We start from the raw sequence: 12,687 nt of genomic DNA, 5'->3' as shown, positions 1-12,687 counted from the left end.
TCTACCCATTATCATTATCTTGGTCTTTTTTGTGTTAATTCTTAGTCTTTATTCAAAATTATTCAAAATATTATTCAAAGAATTGAAAACTCTTTACAAGAGTTTTCAATTCTTTGAATAATTTGTTGTAACCCATTTTCACTTTCTGCCATCACTACTACATCATCTGCATATCTTAAGTTATTAATGATTCTTCTGTTTATTTTTATTCCTTCTTCTACATCCTCAAGTGCCTCTCTAAACATTTGTTCACTATAAAAGTTAAACAATAATGGTGATAACTTGCATCCTTGTCTGACTCCTCTCTCCACCGGGAATTCTCCTGTTTCCTCTCCATTTACACACACTGACGCTATTTGTGACCAATATAATCTCTTTAAAATTTCCAAATCATAAGAGTCAATATCAGTATTGTCTAGAATGTCAAAAAGCCTTTCATGTTTCACTGTATCAAATGCCTTTTCAAAATCTAGAAATCCCAAAAACAACTTTCCACCATGGTTTAGTGTTTTCTCCCCAATAATTCTTAGACAAGTTATAGCCTCTCTAGTTCCTCTGTTGGTTCTGAATCCAAACTGTTCCTCGTTCATTTCTTTATCTATCTTATTCCTAATTCTCTCTAAAATAATTTGCACCAGAATTTTTGCTGTGTGAGTTATATATCATTCTAAAATTGTTACAGTCTAAAACTCCCGTCTTTTTTGGAATGGGGATAAAAATTGATCTTCTAAACTCCTCTGGTAATTCTTGTCCTTCATAAATTCCGTTAATAATTTGCCATAACACTTCCATACCTTTTTCACCTATATTCCTTATAAGTTCTATCTGTATACCATCTATTCCAGGGGATTTTCCATCTTTCATCTTTTGAATTGCTAGATTCAATTCCTCCCTCATGATGCACAGTCTCTGCCCACTATATTCTTTTCTTTGATTTTCTCCTCTTTCCCTGTCTTCGTAAAGTTTACTTACATATTCTTCCCATCTCTGTAATATCTTCTCTTTTTCTATCAGAATTTCACCTCTTTCATTCTTGATTGCTCCAGTCCTTAACATCTTTCTCCTTCTTGTCATCATATTAATGTTTTTATAAACACCTTTTATGTCCTTTCTTTCTGCCTTTGCTGTTGTATCTTTACTTATTTCATCTAACCACTCTTCCTTTTTCCTTCTTATCTCTCTTTGTATCTCCCTACTCAAGTCTTTATACTGCTTTTTTTCCTCCTCTGTTTTACTATTAACTAATGTTCTTCTTTGTGTTATTTTCCTCAAAATATTTTCTGTCATCCATGGTTTTTTCTCTCTTTCCTCCTCTTTTTTAGCTAAATATAATTCTGTAGCAGTAATTATGCTTTCCTTCAGAATCTTCCATTTTTCACTTGCATCATCATTTTCTTGTATATTTCTCACATTCATTTCCTCCTCTACTTTCTTTGAGAATTCGCCATACTTGGTATCTTCAGCCGCTCCATGTTCCATGATTTGTTCCATTTCCCTGTAGTTACCTTTTTTAGATTAATCCTTATCTTAGTTGACAACGATATGTGATCTGTATCACAGTCTGCTCCTGGATATGTTGTCACATCTTTTATAATGTTTCTATATCTTTTGTTTATCAAAATATAATCGATCTGATTTCTTCTACTATTTATATCCTCCCCTGGGGCTTTCCATGTGTACAATCTTCTTGGATGTTTCTTAAACCAAGTGTTCATAATTGCTAAATCATGCTTTCTACAGAAATCCAACAACATATCTCCTCTTTCATTTCTCACTCCCAATCCAAATATCCCAACAATATCTTCCTCCATTCCTCTTCCGATTTTTGCATTCATATCGCCTTGTATTATAATTATATCTTTTGTTTCTTTACATTTCAAGCCCTGTTCTATATCGCCATAAACTCCCTCTACCTTCTCATCCTCATAATCACAAGTAGGTAAATATATCTGGATAAGTAGAATATTTCTTGGTTTTTGCTTTCAACTTTACCACTAAAACTCTGTCTGAGATTTGCCAGTAGCTTTCCACACATCCTGCCACTCGTTTCTTTTGATGTAAGGTATTCACGTTCCAAGATCCAATGCGAAAATTACCTTTAGCCCCTTTTCCACATGAATACTTTCCATCTTCCACTTCTCCACCTCCCGCAGGCTTTAGTAAAGAAGATTCATATGACTGACATGCAATCTGGTCCATATCCATACGGGAACAAGTGACCTCCCTGGTAGCCAATTGCGCAGTTCCGGACCCAGGGGACCCATCCTGAGCTGTGCATCGCTCGTCATTTTGATCTTTACTGCTCATCCAAACTAGGGAAAAAGTAGAAGCATAGTGGTTTCCCGTTGCCTTCTATGCATGAAGAGATGAAAAAAGTAGAAACATTGAAAGAATCACCCCTAGCCCTTGATTACTCTAATAGCATTGGGGGGAAGGAACAAGAAAGAAGATAAGGATAGAAAGAAATAAGAGTAGGGACCATCCTATAGATAATATAACAGATGTATATTACATGTAAGGTATGGTCCAGCATCAGATACCTCGGGTTCGCCACTCCCGTACTCACTAAAGTGAGCCCTTGAAGTTTCATTACATTGTCTAAATATTAATTTGCAGCAATGATTTATCCATTCCCAAAATTTGGAAAATTGTGATTTGCAAGTATATTAATGCTCCCCACCCAAGTTCTTGATAGTGTTAAAATTTTAAATCTGGTATACATATTACTGCATCTAAACAAGATAGCACTGTTGCAACATACAGATGTATGTGTAATAATAAAATTAGTTTAATCCTTTATCCAAGTGTGAGCAAACAAAGTTTGCGCCTGAAGTATCTTCAGGACTAGGGCACGGTGATACAACACCAGGGCAACTCGTTGCAAAGGTGGAGAAAGCTACCAACACTCCTATCTCAGTATCTCCTATAATGCAAAACACATCTCCTTGTGGATATGTCTAATGTTATGCATTAAAGGAAGGGCCACTACCCAGACTAGTTTCGACCTTTATTGAGGTCTCTTCAGTGGGAGCCAGGCCCTAGTGGAAATACCAGGCAGAAGCATTAGCAGGACATCTCTACCTATCGGAGTTGCCAAATGGTGTGCCACCCTTTTTTAATAAATTACTCTGGATTTAGAGAAAGATGTTGAAAGTTTATTTTTTCACTTGGTTAGAGTATAATAAAATTAGTTTAATCCTTTATCCAAGTGTGAGCAAACAAAGTTTGCGCCTGAAGTATCTTCAGGACTAGGGCACGGTGATACAACACCAGGGCAACTCGTTGCAAAGGTGGAGAAAGCTACCAACACTCCTATCTCAGTATCTCCTATAATGCAAAACACATCTCCTTGCGGATATGTCTAATGTTATGCATTAAAGGAAGGGCCACTACCCAGACTAGTTTCGACCTTTATTGAGGTCTCTTCAGTGGGAGCCAGGCCCTAGTGGAAATACCAGGCAGAAGCATTAGCAGGACATCTCTACCTATCGGAGTTGCCAAATGGTGTGCCACCCTTTTTTAATAAATTACTCTGGATTTAGAGAAAGATGTTGAAAGTTTATTTTTTCACTTGGTTAGAGTATAATAAAATTAGTTTAATCCTTTATCCAAGTGTGAGCAAACAAAGTTTGCGCCTGAAGTATCTTCAGGACTAGGGCACGGTGATACAACACCAGGGATAGGAGATACTGAGATAGGAGTGTTGGTAGCTTTCTCCACCTTTGCAACGAGTTGCCCTGGTGTTGTATCACCGTGCCCTAGTCCTGAAGATACTTCAGGCGCAAACTTTGTTTGCTCACACTTGGATAAAGGATTAAACTAATTTTATTATACTCTAACCAAGTGAAAAAATAAACTTTCAACATCTTTCTCTAAATCCAGAGTAATTTATTAAAAAAGGGTGGCACACCATTTGGCAACTCCGATAGGTAGAGATGTCCTGCTAATGCTTCTGCCTGGTATTTCCACTAGGGCCTGGCTCCCACTGAAGAGACCTCAATAAAGGTCGAAACTAGTCTGGGTAGTGGCCCTTCCTTTAATGCATAACATTAGACATATCCGCAAGGAGATGTGTTTTGCATTATAGGAGATACTGAGATAGGAGTGTTGGTAGCTTTCTCCACCTTTGCAACGAGTTGCCCTGGTGTTGTATCATCGTGCCCTAGTCCTGAAGATACTTCAGGCGCAAACTTTGTTTGCTCACACTTGGATAAAGGATTAAACTAATTTTATTATTCTCTAACCAAGTGAAAAAATAAACTTTCAGATGTATGTGTAGTTGTATTTAAGATCCTGAATGCTTTCCTTTTACAAAATGAAGAAGTTTTGTGATACTAAAATACATAAAAACTAAAAATATCCTTTGTCAATCAATGTTCAGAAATTAAATATTTCATCTTTAACTATGCTTAATTGTTTTTTTTTCTTAGATGGAAACTCCATATGTTTCTTTACATTATGTAACAGATTTTGAGTTGAAAAATACTGATGCAGGTAGAATGATGTCATGACAGTGATTACTGAAATGCATATAGAATTTAGAAACAAAGACAGACAATCTTTCTTTTCTGAATTAGGAATTTGCACATTCCAAACCATTGTCCCATTAGTTGGCGAGCAAATACACCAATACCAAAGCATAACAGTTAAAAGTAGTCAGGAATTTATATAATCCACTAGCTTGCACAGAACTAAAATCTTAATTACAGAAATTGGATTCTTCATCTACTTACTCTGATTCCAACACCTGTAAACTGCTCAACTGATGGGACTATACTCTGTGACTCCTTTAAAATATAAAAATAAAAAATTAAAATTAACACATAAATTGGTGGTAACAACAAGCATAATCTGAATGAAACATAAAATGTGAAATTGTAAAAAGAATCTTGTTTACTAGCATATAAAAGCACAGTAATTTACTGGTTTCTTACTTTTGAGATTTATTACATATAGTGACACCTACTGAAATTTAATTGTAACAACTTACATAAAAAGAGTGGATGGGGAAGTGGGGTTTAAAATTTAATACAGACAGATGCAATATATCCAATTTAGTAAAAAAGATAATATCAGATGGATGTAAGTTGAATGGGCAGTCCTTACAAAAAAGTTGATGAATACAAAGATTTGAGTATTTTGTTTAATGGGGAATTATTTAAACTCATGAATTATAATGGTAAAACACCTAGCAAAGCTAAGTAGTGCAATTCTGACAAATTTCTTTAACAGGAAATTGCCAGCAATGTGCTGTATTTGGCTGAATCAGGCTCTGCTAGAGGACAATAAAAAATGAGACTTTGTAAGATGCAGGACTGTTATGCAGTATTGATGGTATGCTTTGGCACACAATCCATGATTACTTACATTGGATATATTGTATGGCAAATTACAGTGGTAGTTACACCCTCATACCACGTAAAAAGCCAAACAAAATCATTTACAATACCTTGCTTGAGTATAACAGGAGCTATATGTACTTCACCAAAGAGCTGGCAGGGAAGTTATACAAAGTTTTTATTTAGCGTATGGCAATCTACATGCAGTTATATAGGTACATAAGTCAAAATAAATATATAGAAAGTAAGTGACAAACAACTAGAATAAAACAAAAACACTTATACTTTCAACAAATAAAACACTTATAGGTTTAATATCAAGTTGTCTGATCCAGTCTATAACAGGTGATGTCGCCTCCAGGAAGTAGTTTCTTTGGCCTGTGTATGCACGAAGACTGCACTTAGAGATGTGGTGGATTGATTGATTCGGGTGCCCGCAGTCACATTCCGGTGAGGGAATTTTTCCCCACTTGTAGAGAGAGCTTGCACATCTTCCATGTCCGGTGCAAATCCTGTTCAGCGTTGTCCAAGTCTTTCGGCTCAGTTCCATACCCGGGATGTTGAGACGATGCCTATCAAACCAAGTTTGGAGTTGAGCATTGGTATTTATGCTCCGCGTTCACTTCTATTGTTCTTTGGTGTTGTAGTTGGTCGTTCTCAGGTGTTTAGCTTCATAGAGAGGTGGCTTTCTTGATTTCAGTCTGTCGAGCTGTAGCTCTAGTATGTCACTGTGTATAAGCAATTCAGTGTTTCTGAGTATTTTATCATATTCACGTAGTAGAGCATCATGTCTTCGTAGGTTTGGTGGTATTATGTTACTCAGCATTAGGAGACAGTAAATAGGAGTTGTTTTTATGGTACCAGTGATAAGTCGCATTGTGGTGTTAAGCTGACGGTCAATTAGTTTGGTATGGCAGCTGTTGAGCCAAACAGGAGCGCAGTACTCTGCCACCAAAAAAAACCAATCTGAGTGCAGATGTTCTTAATGTGGTTGCTGCTGCACCCCAAGAAGTGCCACATAATTTCTGGTTCTAATTTTTCCAGTGGTGTTTTCGGCATGTTTCTTATATGATAAGGTGCGATCAAGTGTAACTCTAAGGTATTTAGTATATTTGTTATGGTGTAGAACTGAGATGGAATGTTGACACTTCAGTTTTACTTTGGCTCTACGAGAAAGAGAAAGAAACTCTGGTTGCAGTCTCCATTTTTTAAAGTAGTTATGCATAGCAGCAAGGTCATTTGTGAGGGTTTCCTCCGCCCGTCTTAGTTCTCTATTTCTGGTGCCTAACGCTATGTCATCCACATAGAAGAATTTTCTAGATGCTATATCTGGTAAGTCAGCTATGTATAGGTTAAATAAGAGAGGGGCCAGTACTGAGCCTTGTGGTAGGCCGTTGTTGAGTTTCTTTTGATTACTGATATTTTCTCCAAGGATAACACAGAAATATCTATTGCTGAGCATATTATTAATAAGCTGTATTGTTCTTCGGCACAGTAGTACTTTCATTAGTTTATACAGCATGCCCTCTCTCCAGATGGTGTCATATGCGGCAGTTGAATGTATGATGTCAGAGCCAGAATCTTGTCACAACAGCTGCGATTGGGCATAAAGCCTGCTTGTTCTATCGGAACATGTTCAAGGATGGTGTTGCTTATGGGGTTGTACAGTAGTCTTTCCAGTAATTTATATGAGCAGCTTAGTAGTGAGATTGGACGATAGTTTTGTGGGTTGTAAGTTGATTTTCTGGGTTAAATTCCTCTCTTAAATTCCTTTGGCAACACGCCGGTGTTCATTATTTCTGAGAAGAAATCGGCGAGCCATTTTTTGGTATTTTTGCCAGCATGAATAGGAAATTCCATGTGAACTCCATCAAACCCCGGGGCCTTTCCCGTATTTATATCAACTAGTGCATTGTTGATTTCCTCATTGCTGAAGGGTCTTGCATATTCTGATTCATCTTGTAGTTTTGCCTTCAGGTCTCTGGCTTCTCTTTTAACTTTAATGGTATGGTTTTTATCATGTTGGCATCTCGAGATTCTAGTAATGTGGTTAGCAACTTGGTTTGGTGTAACATGTCTTTTTTTTAGTAGTCATCGTTGTAGAGCCTCCTAGCTTCCGTAATACGCTCCAGGCCTTCTTGCTGGAGTGCCTGAGGTCCAGTCCCTCAACTGTTTCGATTCAGCATTGTTGTCTTGCTGCATCCAAGTCATGGAGGAGATCTTCTGCAATTTCCAGATCACCACTCTCCATAAATTTCTCGTAGAGCTGTTTGCTCCGTTTGTTCCATCCAAGGATATATACTCCTTTTTGTAGCCCCTAGGGATATGTTTTTTAGCTATAGAGATGACAGCTCCTACAAGAGGTATGAAACGAACACACTTGTCAAGGTCAATGGCATATTTTTCCCAATCGGCTCTTCGAAGGTTCCATCTCAGGCAGGGATTTGATTGGACAAGAGGTAATTTTATGCCCACTTCAAGGAGGACAGGTCGGTGTTGGCTGTGAGAGAACCGAGAACTCTTCTTTGAGCAGATAGAGGTTCATTCTTCATGTCGTTAGAGGTGATGAAGCAGAGGTCAGAATTATAGTCTCTTCTCCATGCTGCTGATCTGAAGGTGCCACGTTCTTTAGCGTCAAAGACCAAGTAGATATTAGAAGTCTCAGCCCAGTCGGCGAGAGCTATCCCACATTCACCATTCTGAGCATACTTCCATAACTCATGGTGGCTATTGAAGTCTCCTGCATATATAGTTGGGTGGCTCAAAAGAGGGAGGACTTGTTGATGCCATTGCACGTTTAGTGGCTTGTAGACATTAGCAAGCGTCAGTTCACCCAACTTTGTCATGATCAAGTGACATCATCATCACTTAATGCAGTAACAAGTTCGATCTGCTCAATGTTGTTGCGGGCACATGTAACTATGCCATATGCATGGTGGTAAGTTGCTACTACAAGCTGGTAGCAGTATATTCTCTCTCTTCTGTACAAGTCTTGGTTACGTTGTTACTTTTCCATTATTTCTGTTATTCTAATCCCTGTTGTACCTACCAAGCTTGAAATCTCTAACCTATCTCTATGGGTCCGCTTCTCCTTTTGGAACTCTGACAAAATTTGTTTGATATAGTTGCGCCTTCCAGAGTTCTAGTACAGAAGAATTCTTGTACAAAGAAACCTTCCCAGAGTTCAAGCATTACCTAATCTTGTTAAAGTATTAAGTGTCTATAGAAAATTCAATATTGCAGTCTTGGCCTGAAAACTTTCTAAACTTTCTTTAATTTCCCTTTATTCACGGGTTCAAACTTTAGTGAGCGGTAAGATCAGTCTCATGCTCAGACAAACTAAGGTTTGCATAGAAAAAACATGTCTATTAAATATCAAATTGCATACAAATAAACTTCCACACATCAAAGGTATGTCATATCAAAATTCTAATTCACTAGCTAAGCAATAAGGAACATTCTAATTATCAAGTACATTATTTACATCTCTAGGTTAAATAAGTATACATTCATCATAAAACATTAGTTCAAAATTCTAAGTAAAGTTCGCTAACAAAGATCAATTCACATTCAACTGAGTGTTACATACTCTCAGGCTTTCAGACTACTAGTCCAATAAGATTAACTCATTACTGAGCACAAAAGTCACTTAAAAGTTCTCTTTCCTTTCAATTAGAAATCTGTTCTTCTCTCCTTGCTCCAATACTAACTGTTACACGAATAAGGAAATTTCTGTACATTACCAGTGTCCTGAGAGGATATTGTACTTCTTTCATCCGTCCTTTGTAGTCAGATGTCTTTCTGTTTTATCGAGTCACGTCCATGTAGAGGTTACGCTGATAGACACAAATGGTCGTTTCTTGCACTTTTCGGGCATGCTATACATGAGCTGACGGTTCATATCTCCCGTCAGCTCATGTATAGCATGCCCGACTCCTTCAGCTAGCAACCGGGAAGGAGATTACTTCTGGCACTGTCGATCAGTCAGCACTCTGCTTGTCCACACGAGAAACAGGAACAGAAAAAACGGGGGTTAAAACCGCGTGAACTTGCCTTTTATTCTTCTTTGTAGCGCCCTCTTTTCGTATCAGAGGATCTCTCATTGCGTTCTCCTATTTGCCCCTATGCAATTGCGTTATACTTCTGCTCCTTGAAGAGCGCTCTTTTCACCGAACCCTTTTGCTTCGGGTGTTACATCATCGTAGGTGGCTAGCTGGCAACCTTTGGACCTTCATTTGCACTTAGATATACATTCTTACATAGAGTATAATTTTGACATAAATAACTTTAAACAATATAATTCTACTTAGACAAACAATTTTCTCCTTTATTTTGCTTCTTTCTAAGGTAATTCTAACATTTTTCTTTTATATTTTGCTTTCTTAATTAATAGTACAAGTATTTCTAGCTCAGAATTGTGTTTCTTGTTAAATCTTGAATGAATGATTCTTTTGTTGAAAGAGTCCTCATTCAAGATCTAACATCTTCCTCAGTAGCAGCATGTGTTTCCTGGAGGAGTACAATGTCTATATTTTGGTCAAGAAGGAATTTTGAAAGGTATTCACATTTTGATTTGCAAATTCCTTCAATGTTAAGATGACAGATTCGGACTTGGGATCCGAGATTTCTAGTCAGTTGGTTCTTCACTTCTGATTGCTGCATGTAGTTAGTAGCCAGGAGATCCATGGATAGACTGGCTGCCAAGGTCACTCTAGCTCATTTAGCGATATCCAGGGTGCACCACGAGGAGGCGAGCTAGGATTGCACCCACCATCAGACAGAAGATTAGTCATATTTTAACATTTAAATTTTTGATCCAGTTGATCGCCTCTGGGAATAGGTCAAAGATATCCTTAAAGTCATCTGGATATGCCGTCAGCTCGCATTCCTGTACTATATGGTAAATGGTTTGGGTCTCAGCTCCACAGGGACAGTGGGGGAGTTGGTATCTTACCCCATTTTGAAAGTAAGTCTCCACATACACCATGGCCTGTACAAATCCTGTTAGCCGTCGTCCATATATTCCTGGGCAGTTCAAATCCAGATGGTTTTTGGAAGATGTTTATGTGATTGCGAACTTCAGACGATACTGCTTGGGATCACAGCGCATTCCACCTACTCACTATACTGTCATTCTGGCTAAGAAGATTAAGGGAAGTTTTTATGGTAGGTCTTCTGGATTTTAGTCTATTAGATAAAGCATCTGGAATAAATTCATGTATTGGGAGATTTTGGTTATTTAAAATTCTTTTATATTCACGAAGCAAGGCTTCCTGTCGTCGCAGTTCCGGAGGAGCAATATGGCTCAAAGTGGGGGAGCCATTGCAAGGGTGTACTCCTAATGCAACCTGTTATTAAACACAGAGTGGAGTTAAGTTGAGTATCTATTTTATTGACATGGTAACTATTGAGCCAGACAGGAGCACCATACTCTGCTGCACTGTAAACTAGACCCATTGCAGTGCACCACAGAGTTGTGGCACTTGAGCCCCATATAGTACCACAAAGCATCTGAACTATGTTATTTCTGGTGCGAATTTTAGCAGCGATATTAATCATATGCTGTTTATATGTCAGAGTTCTATCCAGAGTTATTCCCAGATATTTAGGTGTCGGATTAAACGAAATTAATGTTCCATCAACATATATCTCTGGTTTTTGATTTACAAGACTATTGTTCAGGTAAAAGCAAGAACATTCGGTTTTACCAGAATTTGGTGTTAATCTCCATTTTTTATAGAACTGCCATAAAGCTGACAGATCATTTGTCAATATTTCTTCACTTCTTTTGATAAACTTATTGCTGATCGCCAAAGCTAAATCATCTGCATAAACAAACTTCCTGCTGGCTGTTTCATGAATATCTGCGATGTAAAGCAGTGGTGTGAGCACTGAGCCCTGAGGTAATCCTTTCTTAAGCACTCTCTGTTTACTGATGCTTCCTCCAGTGACTACTCTGAAATATCGATCACCCAGTAAGTTGTTTAGGAGATGACCAAATATTTTACATGGGATGACCTTAAGAAATTTATATATGAGTCCCTCCCTTCAAACAGTATTGTAAGCTGCTGTTAAGTCAATAAAGACTGCAGTAGTCTCAGGCATCATATTCAAAGTTATACCATTACACACACACACACACACACACACACACACACACACACACACACACACACACACACACATGTACACATGCATCTAAGCAGATTCTACTTATAAACTAAGCAGCATGAATTATTAATCATTTAACAAAAAAATTATGGAGTATTCACAGCTGATTAGGCTGAAGAACAGCTTATCACAACAATCAGTAACTCCAGGATATCATAATTTCTTTTAATAAAATTTTTGTATCAGAATTCTCTGGTAAGAAGGCAACTCTGACAAACAAAAAAAAAAATAATTTCCATTAAAGAAATTTGTTACTATGCTTTAAATGAAATATTTGAAATACCAGTCTGTACATAAGATTAATTGCTTAAAAATCACAAAGATAGCAAATTAATACATGATCTAATGGTAAAGAATCTTTGAAAGCTTCATATTATATCAGAACTAGTATTAGTAGGTTCGAAATACTGTTTAAGTATATATGAAGTATGTCTAATCAGCATGTAGATATTGCAACTGTAAAACAAAGCTCAGGAACTACTTTTGATATCAGAAACATTTTTTAACTTATCATGTGCAGAAAACAGAAATGGGATGCTAAAACGTGGTGGTTTGTTTATTCCATTCTCTACATTATGAATAATCTCAAAGACATCCAATTTCCTTATTTTACTCTTCTTGTAAATTTAATAAAATTTATAAATATACAACACAAAAATCAGATAAAATATGCAACAAATCAATCAATCATAATTATATATATATATATATATAAATATAAAATGCATCTCTCAAGACGTTATATCTTGAGAGAAGCATTTTATAGCTTTCTGCCAGCCTTTGCTCAGTATCAACTTCGCCATTGCTCATTACAACACCATGTTTCCTGGGATGGATTTCCGTGGTGGGCTGGCAACCTACAACATGGTCAAAAAACCTTGATGGAACTGATATATATGGCAGTGTCAATATTTCGGTGAAGTCCGTAAGGCCATAACCAGGAAGTCTTAGTATCATGCCTCCATGTGGACCCCCCCCCCAGGAAATATGGTGTTGTAATGAGCAATGGCGAAGTTGATACTGAGCAAAGAGCTGGCAGAAAGCTATAAAATGCATCTCCCAAGACGTTTTGTGGCCAGCATGGGAAATATGGCCACAACCCCTCCACTACAATGCCAAGAAGAAAAAAGAAAGGCTATAAAGCCCATGGCCAAACACTGGATGTAACTAAATTTCC

The 12,687-nt window shown here is 37.5% G+C and overlaps 1 protein-coding gene across 1 annotated transcript in view; it reads right to left on the bottom strand.

Annotated features, from left to right (window-relative positions):
- Positions 1-12,687, bottom strand: part of SMC3 (structural maintenance of chromosomes 3) — a 450,203-nt gene that overhangs the window by 74,454 nt on the left and 363,062 nt on the right. Inside the window, exon 28 of the mRNA XM_090391130.1 lies at positions 4,734-4,787. Within this exon, the coding sequence (XP_090247256.1) occupies positions 4,734-4,787 (54 nt within the window). The remainder of the gene's footprint in view (positions 1-4,733; positions 4,788-12,687) is intronic.

The sequence above is a fragment of the Typopeltis vanoorti genome, chromosome 4, assembly GCF_054136105.1.
Source record: "Typopeltis vanoorti isolate ZY-2024b chromosome 4, IOZ_Tvanoo_1.0, whole genome shotgun sequence".
Lineage (NCBI taxonomy): Eukaryota > Metazoa > Arthropoda > Arachnida > Uropygi > Thelyphonidae > Typopeltis > Typopeltis vanoorti.
Note: the sequence above shows the minus strand (reverse complement) of the source record. Positions and strands in the feature narration are given on the sequence as shown.